The 11507-nt window shown below is 42.9% G+C and overlaps 2 protein-coding genes across 2 annotated transcripts; both read left to right on the top strand.

Annotated features, from left to right (window-relative positions):
- The first annotated feature begins 3536 nt into the window (after nucleotides 1-3536).
- Nucleotides 3537-5382, top strand: med31 (mediator complex subunit 31). The gene is made up of 4 exons (XM_030101495.1): nucleotides 3537-3687; nucleotides 4280-4354; nucleotides 4613-4709; nucleotides 4933-5382. The coding sequence occupies exons 1-4, from the start codon at nucleotides 3678-3680 to the stop codon at nucleotides 5144-5146; spliced, it is 396 nt and encodes a 131-aa protein (XP_029957355.1). The 5' UTR covers nucleotides 3537-3677; the 3' UTR covers nucleotides 5147-5382.
- Nucleotides 5383-5727: 345 nt separating this feature from the next.
- On the top strand, nucleotides 5728-11218 carry LOC115395803 (flavin-containing monooxygenase FMO GS-OX-like 4). The gene is made up of 9 exons (XM_030101456.1): nucleotides 5728-5831; nucleotides 7963-8173; nucleotides 8316-8454; nucleotides 8585-8727; nucleotides 8848-8900; nucleotides 9049-9173; nucleotides 9280-9387; nucleotides 9569-9778; nucleotides 9979-11218. Exons 2-9 carry the CDS (start codon nucleotides 7971-7973, stop codon nucleotides 10288-10290), a joined length of 1293 nt encoding a protein of 430 aa, XP_029957316.1. The 5' UTR covers nucleotides 5728-5831; nucleotides 7963-7970; the 3' UTR covers nucleotides 10291-11218.
- Nucleotides 11219-11507: the final 289 nt, after the last annotated feature.

Raw genomic sequence — 11507 nt, 5'->3', positions numbered from 1 at the left:
CTTTTAAGATACGCAGCAAATAGATTTTTTTTCAAGTGAAAGTCATAAACATCGCAGGTAAAAGACCTGTCTAAAGCTGTAAACCATTTCTTGCCCCACAAAAAAAAAAAAGCTGTTTGCATTTTTATTTTGAAAGTAGCCATTTTTTTATATATATAGAAAGAGAAAGTGTGCAGCTGGTGTTCAGGAAATGACATTCACAGTATGCACCTGTCCTCCGAGAAGAAATCAAAGTGAAGTGGAGAACCATGAGGCCAACACAACAGGTCAATGATGCTTTCAAAATAAAAGCCTTCTTGTCACACTCAGTTCAACTGAGCGTTGTTGAAAATATTAATATTTGACAACAGTGTATAGGTTACATGATATATATTAAATGCTGAAGATGACTTATTACAAGCATGTTTGTTTGAGAAGACAAACTTGTCAGCATTTTTTTGGTTATTCTTTCATATTTTTAAGCTGAAGTTTTCCTCTGGATGTGAGCACTGAAAGATATTTAACTTTTTCCTCATTTATTCTGTAAAGAATGAAATGTTTTCATAGTAAGAGTCGTTCAAGTTTTTTAATTACAACATGTAGCATGAAGAAAAGACAGAAGAGTTTGGCCTAATGATCAAAGGAGTGTGGAGAGCCACAAGGATCCTGTCTGGGTCCTTTTTTGTTCACATTTATTCCATTTATGTATTTATTTAAACAGTACCCATTATATTCTGAAGGTACTTCTGCAGGGATAAAACCCAACACTTCCACACAAACCTGCAGAAGCAGACACATTCAGATATGCTGATTATAGAGAATTATGAGGGTCTGCTCTGGAAGTGGCTCTAGCTCTGAACTTATTTACATCATGCAAGAGTCATCATTTTGATGTAATGAGCCACCAGCTCACACAGCTACAGATCAACTTTCTTAAAGCTCTGATTTTATGGTTAAAATTAGGAGTAACTTGTGCTGGAGGTCAGAGTAAATCCATCCAGTGTTATATGTTTAGGTAATAGGTCTCTCAGATGTTTTGGGCCAAATAACAGCTTCTGTTTTTTCTGAGTTCAGAAGCAGAAGATTGCAGCTCTTCCAGGCTTTCTGGTCTTTAAGACAAGCTTTTAATTTGACAAATTGATTGATGTCATCTAATTTAATCTATAAATAGATTTGTGTATATCTACATAAAAATGGAAGTCAATTGAGTGCTTCTTAATAATACGTATAAAATATAGAAGCTAACACAGAATGTAGAAGTTATTGTATTAAATTCTCAAGTCTTTTAGTTCCTCCGAACACATTTTTAATAGTGATGCAGGTTTTGTATTGTTTGTATTTGAAGACACAAATTGTTTGTTTGTTGTTGTTTTCGTGTACAGACATAGCTTCCATAGTTTTGTACTGTTTTGATGCTAACAGTTTATTATTAACAAAGTTTGATCTTTGCATGAAGTCATATGTAAAATACCTTTGTGAGCTTATTAATAAAAAGATTTTACAAATGTGTTTGTGTACCTTCTTTTATAAAGTTTTTTAATCTTTGAAGCGTTTACCTCGTTTTACACATTTATTTTTACAGTGTGGGGATCAGCCCACTTTTCAAATCAACAGATCAGACTGCAAAGCTATGGCTGACATGGAAATGTGAAAAAAATTAACCTGTTTTTTGGGTTTTTTTTTTTTTTATCACACACACATTATGCAAACAGGAATGGAGTGAATGAAAAAAGCTGTGTTACTGTAAAAAATTAATAAGTTATGTTCACTTGTTGCTTCAAAAAAAAAAAAAAAAAAAATAACTGAGTTAGTATCTGAGCTATGATATTTAAAGGTGCCTTAAGGAGTTTGCACGTTTTATGCGAAACAGCGCCCCCTGCAGGCCTTGGGCGTAATGCAGCTTAGTGAAAAACACGTCCCTGCGGCTCTCGTGCACGGAAGAGGGGGACTCCGTCTTCGCTCGTTTAGAAACGCTCAAGTAAGATTTAAGTTTCTTTTACCTGGTGGAGTCTGTGTGGAGCTGTGGCAGTGCTAGAAGTCAGTCTTTTCTTACTTTCTGGAAGCTCCTGCTCAGTTGTTGCTCACTAAGCATCTGGCGGAGTAATGGTGGACAAAATGAAACCTAACCAGCCGGAGCGTGCATTACGTCATTCCTTTCAAATTCTCCCCAAAAAAATGCTGGTGCCGGACCGGCACTGCAACTTTCAAGTGACAATTTAGCGCTGTTAGAGGTACTTGTAATGAATATGTCAGGGCACATTGTACACATCATCAAAAATGTGTAACATATTTATGGTGGAAAATAAGTATTTTTAAGGTTGTAAAACTCCTTAATGCACCTTTAAAAAGTAAAAAGTAATGAGGCAAAATAACTGTTGCTTCCCCTAAAAAACAAAACATGTTTAATTTAGGGCTGTCAAATGATTACAATTTTTAATCAGATTAATCACAAATAATCGCAATTTCTAACTATATCTGAAATATACCCTTTTTTTCCTGTATTGCATTAACAAAAAAACGACAGGACATGATTATATATGTTCAAAACGTGATGTGTTTTTATTTAAGGCTCCAAATAAAATAAATATTAAAAAACTTAAACATGCACACCATAACATTATGTCTGTGTGTGTGCAGTGTATTTGTACGTGCTCCTCGCGCTGCACGCCGCTCCGCTTGTCATGATGCGCATGCATTAAACTGCATTAAAAATTTTAATGAGATTGATTACATAAATTAATTAACACCATTGACGTGTTATTTTTGACAGCCCTAGTTTAATTATGTCAAAGAATTTAGATTTCCTTTTAATGGAACTTTAAGATCCCCATTCAGTTATTTCATAAAAAACTGAATACTGTATGATGAATGAAATAAAAGGATATTTGCTAGAACAAATTACAAACAGCAACTACTACTTTAATCTAGATTTTTTTAAGTGCTGCTGTGGGATAATACGAAACAAGACATCAATCAATAGCATTTCTACATTTGTATGAAAAAAAAAATTGGCACAATATATTTCTGTACTTACATTTAAAAGCTGCCTTCGAATGATCAGAGCTCTCTATGGCCGTGTCTCTGTCACGTCACATCCATTTACCAATACAGTTCCTTCTTTCTCTGTGATCATGTCATTTAGAACTTTCCTGACTGAAGAGTTGCAACAATGTATCAATTTGAAATGATGCCATCATCTAGTTTGTCCGAGATGTGCCACTTAGTAGCTATGCAAATGAGATTATGACATCAATTACAATTTTCCTGAGTAGTTGGTAACAATGTATCAATTGTAGAGCAGCATTTAAAAGTGGATCATATTTGGATCATTTCATTTGATTCCGCCCTTTGTTGGTTATCAGTTTGATTCGGTTTTATTCGTCTTTATTTGACGTCATTAAGCTTCATTTGTGTTTATTCGTTTTCGTTCGGCTTTTTTCGTCTTTGTTCGGCTTCATTTAGTGGCAGTGGCATGTCGCCCTCTGGTGGTCACAGTGTGAACTGCAGCTGTCGTAAAGCTTCCATCAGCGGAAGTGTCGCTTTACGTTTGACGGTGAGACAGCGTCAACAATCACCTCCGAGAGAGTTATTGTTGTTCATTTCCATCATTTCCCAAGTTTTGAAGCTCCAATTCGCCAGTTTTCACACACGGAGACCTCCTGTCCTCTTCAGCACCGCGTCTGGGTGCAGCTGTTACAATGGAAACGGGTTTGTGGTCGATTTTCTGGCTTATCGTTGAGCTAAAAGTGTGCTAGCTCGCTCATTCAGCTCGCAGCGAACTCCGTCAGTAAATGAGGCAATTTTCCGTTTATTTGACTTTTCAGTGATATTTGATAAGTCTGTGAAGCTCGCTGCGTTCATTATTGATGTCAGTGAATCAGTGCCTTTAATTCGGGTCATGTTTCCTCTTTAAATATTGTCGCTTGGCGAAATTAGATGCTCATGCATCCTCGTGAGCATGGTCATTGTAATTAAATGTGGATTTCTGTTCGGTCGGTTTAGCTGAAACTGTGACGGCGTGAAGGAACTAATCATATTTTGATCGTTTATGCAAGTAAATATCCCCTCAGATTGCAGCTGTGAGTCGAGGATGTTCATTAAGTCAGAACTCAAAGCTTCGTTAAGTGGGCAGATTTTTGAATGGAGTCTGGTGTAGTTACATATATTTAAGTTTCAGAGATAAAATGGTTTATTTCTCTTGTTTTGAGTTAAAAAAGAAAACATTCAAAAGTGAATCCGAAATCATTAAAGATATTTATTAAATGTTATTGAAAAAAATGTGTGTGTTTGTGTGTTGCAGAGGAGCAGTCCAGGAATCGTTTCCAGTCAGAGCTGGAGTTCGTTCAGTGTTTGGCCAACCCAAACTACCTCAACTGTGAGCGCGCGCGCTCGCGCACACACACACACACACACACACACACACACACACACACACACACACACACACACACACACACACACACACACACACACACACACACACAGACAGCATCCCTTAAATTTTTCAAAAGCAATTTTTTGTTTTCATTTAGATTTTCTTTTTTTTTTTTTTTTTTTGATTTTCACAGAAATTATCTTGAGCTCTTTCATCCAGTGATTTTTTTTTTTCATTTGTTGTGTGTTTGTGTTTCAGTCTTGGCTCAGAGAGGCTTCCTGAGAGAGAGACCCTTCATCAACTACCTGAAGTACCTTCTGTACTGGAAGGAGCCTGAATACGCCAAGTTCCTCAAGTAAGTCACTTCATCCTGACTCTTGTCATGAATCACGACCCAGTTTTGAACGACTTCAACCAATTTCGACCAGTTTGATTCACATTATCATCAGTGAGACATTGAGAGACTGTGAGCAGAAATGTTTCTGATGCATATCCAGAGAGAGAAGAGAGCGATAGTTCGCAGACATGTTTCAGTCTGTGTGTCTTTGAAGTGAAGTGTGACGCCCCGCCCCCTGCAGGTACCCCCACTGCCTGCACATGCTGGAGCTGCTGCAGTACGAACACTTCAGGAAGGAGCTGGTCAACGCTCAGTGCGCCAAGTTCATCGACGAGCAGCAGCTGCTTCACTGGCAGCATTATTCCAGGAAGCGCACGCGGCTGCAGCAGGCGCTGGCCGAGCAGCAGCCGATGCAGCAGCAGCCGCCGCCGCACGGGAACGCCGCGGCGAAGTGAAGCGGCTCAGCCGGGGACTCTCTGGGCTGAGGCGGACATTTTGGACAGTCTCACTGCAGGACGCCAGCACCGTGGTCATGTGGCTTCAGGATCACAAACTGTGACATTTCCTCCTGACCACAAGGAAAAAACTTTTGAAAGTTTTGACGCTGAGTAAAAATTCCACAAACATTTAAGTCATGCAAATGTTTTCTCACTTTATTCTTTTTCTGTAATAAAATATTTGTTATATGGTGTTTCATTGACTTCAGGTTTGTGTTATTCCAGTTTCTGCTCCTGTATTTATCACACTTTCAGTCTTTAAAAGTAAAAAATAATGAAAAGAAAACACTGAAGAGCACTGTAAAATAAAAATAAAAAATCAAGATACTTTGATTAATTTCTTCGAATCAGGAAAAAATACTTGGAAGAACAGCAGTTTTTTGTTTTTTCTTCCAGGTGATTTAATACTGAATTGTTATTCTACGTTCTTCCGGTTGGCGCTTTATCATGAGTTGCTGCAGCCGGAAGCAGCCTTGTGCGCGGACGCCGCTTTGCTCGTTACACCTCTCCATGTCTCGTGTGAGCAGCGGTGTAGTGAAGTCGGTGGTCTCTCAGTAGGACGCTGTGAGCGCGGAGGGGCATTTCTCCGGGTTTCCCGAACAGACAGCGGACGCGCATACGCTTCGTGACCGGGTCGAGAGCGGTAAGTGTCTCTGTTATCACGGGATGAAGCCGGTTTTTAGCATTAAATCACTTATTTTGTTGGAATCTGCAGAGCGGACCCGTAGACCTAATGCGCATGCGCAGTTCGGTGGATGAGTTTTTTCAGCGTGACCCGGGTTAAAGTTCAAACCGGACTCTGTCTCACCGGGTGTTGTTAAAGTGGTTTAAGCTGTCCGCTGCTCATAAACGTGACCTTTATTTCCCCATGAGTAACTTTTTAACTAGAACTTTCCACTGTGGCGTGAACTCCGAGACACACACACACACACACACACAAATCTCCTATCTCCTGTTATTCTCAGTCAAAGCTTAAGAAATGACCAAAAAGGTATCAGGAATGTGTTACTTGCACTTTATATGATTGTTAAAACAAAGGAGACCAGATCTCAGATGTCCCATTTCTTCATCAATCCATGAAATGATTCATTAATAATGTCAGTTCAATCAATCAATCAATCAATTTATTTTTGTATAGCCCAGTATCACAACAACAGTTGCCTCAGAGGGCTTCAAGATGTTACATTTGTCGGTCAAAGTAAAAACAGTGAATAAGCATAATGGTAATATGTCAATATTTACAGTAACGAGACAGAACAAAGCAACCACCGCCTTCGACCCTCACATCCGGCAAGAAAAAACTCCAAAAACCCAGTGGGAAAAGAAGAAATCTTGGGGAGAACCACAGTATGGAGGGATCCCTCTCCCAGGGACGGACAGCTTTGGCAACAGCTAGCATGAGACAATAAGAAGTAAAGCCTAGGACTATGTTGAGGACAGTCCGTTGGACGGTCCAGCACAAGAACCACGGATCCCAGCAGTAGAACCGAAGCCAGTCCACGGGCAGGACCGACAGGGGTGTCCTCCCGGTCCGGACGGAGCTTGTTCATAGGCCTTCGTAATAGTGGAGTCAGCAACTGAAACTGGAGAAGACTCCCCCTCGAAGGGGGGGACAACAGGTGAAAAGCAATGAACGGACTAAAGGGAAGTTCTGCCAACCTGGTGGAATTTCAACAAAGTCACAACTTCACTGCTCCGGCAACTCATTTAACAACCATTTGGTAAAACAAAAAAAATCAGTGTATGATAAAACAAAAGAAAAACTAAATCTCTAATCGTCCATATTTTTCAAACTAACATTGATCTAATTCAAAATTTTGCCGGACAGCATTGGAATTGGTTCTTACAATATGTGCCACTCAAATCAGCTGTTTAATCTAAAATCAACATTCGACAGATCTTATCTTTATATCTACGTGGTGATCCTCCCCAAAAAACTAAGAAACTTCTTTCTAAATACTACTGTGGCATCACAACTTGCCAAAACTTTATCTGCCCCATCAATAAAAGGCAGTGAAACCTGGCTCTGCTCCACATTCCAACCTCTGGACCCAGATCTTTAAAACAATACAAACCTGCAATTTGTGTGTTATAATGTACAACACAGACTTTATCACGCTAATCATAAATTAACTTCTGTCTGTTTGGGATATCTGGACTCAAACCTGCCCTGACCCTCTGGATCTGTTCGCCTGTTGAACAGATTCCTGGACTGCTACCATTCTCTTCTCTAGTTTGCATTTTCAGTGTAATTTCAACTCTGAATTCAGGCAACACGAAAGGTTTCTGCTGGAGGCTGTCATGGTTGACCAGAAGGCGATCTTGACAAACTGGAAATCCATTAGTCCTAAACACCTCCTCTCAATACCACAACACAACCTCGACTTTCTCAGATTCTTTTCCAAACTACCGCCACTTCCTGTTGTCCATCATCCACATTCCAGATGTTCTGAGGGGTGAATCTCTTCTGGGACTCTCTCAGGACTTTATATCTTGTATATCCACAGACACAGAAGCATCCATGGATACCTCCACCCAACTATCAGGGTCACTGTTATTACTTCTTCCTACCCAACAGTGTACTTTTCCACAATGGGATTCCAGCATATCAAACATGTCAGTTGCTTTTCCCACATAAGTTCAAGTACTTTTCTGAAACAAAAACACAAAAATAATTGGTTTTCACTCAAAATGTCATACTTTTCAGTGGTTTGATTGTGACATCGCACCCATCGACTACTGTGATTGGCCCCGCCCCTCTGCCTTCCCCTCAGGTGCGGCCATGCTGCACAGGGTGGCTGTGGTTGGCGCCGGGGCGGCGGGACTCTGCGCGGCCCGACACATCCTGTCCCGCCCGGACCGCTTCGCTCCCCCGGTGCTGTTCGAGCTCAGCGGCCGCGTCGGCGGCACCTGGTGCTACGAGGAGCGGGTGGGGACGGACGAGCGGGGACTGCCGGTCCACAGCAGCATGTACAGAGACCTCAGGTAGGGAGAGGGTCCCCTGTCTGAGGCTCCGCCCACTCAGGCAGCGTGTCACACACCTAGAAATAGTCAGGGAGGGTCGCACAACCGCTGAACTATCCACAAGCAAAGGGTTTTTGTGTGGGTCTCTCTCTCTCTCTCACAGGACGAACCTTCCCAAAGAGGTGATGAAGTTTCCAGACTTCCCGTTCGAGGAGGATCTGAGCAGCTTCCTGCCTCATGAAGAAGTTCTGAGATACCTGCAGAGCTACTGTGAGAGATACCAGGTTCACAAACACATCCGGGTCCGTATACACACACACACACACACACACACACACACACACACACACACACACACACACACACACACAGACAGTTGTTTTCTGTTCACCTGTTGTTATTTTACTTTGTGCGTTGTTTGTTTTTCTGTAGTTTAATACTGTGGTTGAGAAGGTGAATCCTGTTGTCATGACGACGGAGGATGGCGAGGAGAAGACGGTCTGGGAAGTGACATCATCCGATATGTCAGGTCACTGCAGGACCGAGACGTTCGATTCCGTGTTTGTCTGCTCAGGGTGAGAAGAGACAGGGAGAGAGAAATTTAAACATTCCAGAATGTTACTTTCCAGCTGTTGTCACTGAGGGCGACACATTGTCCTCCAGTTTAAAATATGTGTGTATATGTGTGTTTTTAGACACTACTCAGACCCTCACATCCCAGTCATCCCGGGAATCGAACACTTTAAAGGTACAGTCCCTTTGAAACCTCCCAAACACACAGTGAGAGCAGCAGCAACAACAACGTCACAAGAATAGAAACTGTCACTGAAAGAGGTCTCACTCTGGTTTCATCCTGGATTCAAACCAGGTTTCCAACCTGCTCTGCCTCCCTGCAGGACAGGTGCTCCACAGCCACTCGTACCGGTTCGCAGAGCCGTTCTCCGGTCGCTCGGTGGTGGTTTTAGGAGCCAGAGCTTCAGGGTTAGACATCTCCATGGAACTGGCTAAGGCTGGAGCACAGGTAACACACACACACACACGCACATACAAAAACAAACGCAGTGTGCTGACACGGTCATGATCGTCTGTTCTACACAGTGAAATTTCTTCTTCTCCTCCTCCTCCAGGTGTGTCTCAGTCACGCTCGTCCTCGCTTCACCTTCCCACTGCCCCCGGGGCTCCGACAGTGCAGCGCACTGGAGGCCGTGCAGGAGGACGGCAGTGTTCGATTCCAGGTGAAGATCTCTTTAATTACCTCTGAGGAGAGTAAACAATCTAATCAGTTTCCTCTCAGTAGAATAAACGTTGTTGGTAACATGTGAGAAGTCTAAATAAAGTCTTTATTTACCCCTGAGGCGGGTAAACAATCACTACTTCTGCCTCATTGTTGACTCGGAGCTCTGTGATTGGCTGCAGGACGGTGAGGTGGGCGTGGCCGACGTGCTGATGTTCTGCACCGGGTATAACTTCACCTTCCCGTTCCTGGACTGCGGCCGGCTGGGGCTGCAGGTGGACGACCACGTGGTGGCGCCGCTGTACCGCTTCCTGCTGCCGCCGGCCTTCCCCTCGCTCTTCTTCATCGGCCTCTGTAAGATCATCCTCCCCTTCCCGCACTTCGACTGCCAGGTAACCGACGGCAACCACGCTAACAACACAACACGAATCAACCACGCAAAGCTTGCCGACTATTTGCACCATGCTAACCTTTTTACTCAGTTGTTAAGTTTCATGCACAATCTTTTGATTACTTCTTCATTCTTCGTGCTTCTTGCTGATATTTTCTGGTGAACATCGGCCATCTGAATCCCATCTCTTTGCCGCCTCAGGTGCGCTTCGCCCTGGCGGTGCTGGACGGCTCGGTGACGTTACCGTCCCGGGCTCAGATGGAGGACGAGGTGCGGCGGCAGCAGCAGGAGAAGATGGAGCGCGGCGTGGAGCGGCGCCACCTGCTGGTGTTGGACCAGGACCAGTGGGAGTACTGCCAGTCGCTGGCTCGCACAGCCGACTTCCCACCGCTGGACCCGGTGATCCGAGACCTTTATCAGGAAGTGTGGCGGCAGCGGAGGATCCACCCGGAAAACTACCGCCGGATCAACTACCGGCTGGTGAGCGACACGCGGTGGGAGCTGAAGGAGTGAGAGAGCGGCGAGCGGACTTCGTTAATGCCAGATGAACTGTGAAATCAACAAACTGTCAACTGACTTGATCAGCTTTTAATTGTTTTCTGTCAATCAAGTAGCAATCCGACATTTCCAGCTCCTTAAGGAGACCGTGGTTTATAACAAACTTAACAAAATGAAAGCCTTAATCGTGTAAACACAGAAACATTTCAGAGCTGGCGTCCTTCATCCTTCTGCTGATAGGACTCAGTACCTCCATCAGAAAGGGGGCGCCACAGGGCTCCGTACTCTGTTCACTTCTTTTTGCTTCAGGTGATTATTTTTTTCCTGAGAAGTTGTGTACAGTAGTAAATAGAGGGTTAAAGAAAGTTTGAGTCCTTGAGAGCTCTCTTTCTGGGGAAATGTGGTCACAAATGCACTTTGCTTCATGTTAATTGGTTCAGGAGCTTGTCTGAAGACGGAGCATGGAGGAGACTTTTCCAAACAGAGCTTCAGACGTGGAACACTAAATTGGGTGAATTAACTGCTGTCTACGGATTATTAACAAGCTAAACTGCATGAAGACACATTTTCCGGAAGTGTAGCACATAGCTTGTTGGAGTTTTGAACTGAATCAGCTGCTTGTAGTGAGTAATGAGACAGACGGCGCAGCTGCGTCCGAGGTGGATGGATGAGTAATCTCTTCAGACCACACAACTCTGAAAAGCTCCTCTCTGAATTTTTGTCGCTCTCGCTGGTTTGGAGAGCGAGTCAGTTCTGATATGAGGAGATTATACAAAGACTATTGTCTTCTGTAAAAAAAAACAAGTGCCTTTAAAAGAATAAAGCCCTTCGGACTGTCAGAAGTCCTTCCTGTTGAAATGTTCTACACTCCTCGATGTCTCCAACATGTTTTAGATGTTAAAATCTTTCACTCATGTAAAGTTAGAGGAGAGTAAATCTTTATACTGACCACCCTCACATTTGTCTGTTTACTTTGTAAATTCTAAGTAAAAACTACTGTCATCTGCAAAAAAAGCAAAAAGTTTTTGACTTTTCATTCTCTACAGCTGATTGTGGGCACACCCTGTGTGATTCTGTTTTTCTCGGACTAAAAACAAGCTGCTGTGGTTGGAAATCTTCAGTCATGACCTCTGTTGCACTACACAGCGTGATAGTTACAAGCTTCAGCTGCTAACAACCAACAGAAACACTGCAGGAAGTGATGTAGCAGCCAAAGACACAAAATCAACAGT

The sequence above is a fragment of the Salarias fasciatus genome, chromosome 10, assembly GCF_902148845.1.
Source record: "Salarias fasciatus chromosome 10, fSalaFa1.1, whole genome shotgun sequence".
Classification (NCBI taxonomy): Eukaryota; Metazoa; Chordata; class Actinopteri; order Blenniiformes; family Blenniidae; genus Salarias; species Salarias fasciatus.
Note: the sequence above shows the minus strand (reverse complement) of the source record. Positions and strands in the feature narration are given on the sequence as shown.

What these genes read in the sequence shown, in the direction of transcription:
- med31 (XM_030101495.1), top strand. An exon ending in CAACCCAAACTACCTCAACT is followed by an intron (nt 4,355 to 4,612) that starts GTGAGCGCGCGC and finishes TTTGTGTTTCAG; the next exon opens with TCTTGGCTCAGAGAGGCTTC. An exon ending in GAATACGCCAAGTTCCTCAA is followed by an intron (nt 4,710 to 4,932) that starts GTAAGTCACTTC and finishes CGCCCCCTGCAG; the next exon opens with GTACCCCCACTGCCTGCACA.
- LOC115395803 (XM_030101456.1), top strand. Translation starts at nt 7,971, where the DNA reads ATGCTGCACAGGGTGGCTGTGGTTGGCGCCGGGGCGGCGGGACTCTGC. An exon ending in AGCATGTACAGAGACCTCAG is followed by an intron (nt 8,174 to 8,315) that starts GTAGGGAGAGGG and finishes TCTCTCTCACAG; the next exon opens with GACGAACCTTCCCAAAGAGG. An exon ending in TCCGTGTTTGTCTGCTCAGG is followed by an intron (nt 8,728 to 8,847) that starts GTGAGAAGAGAC and finishes GTGTGTTTTTAG; the next exon opens with ACACTACTCAGACCCTCACA.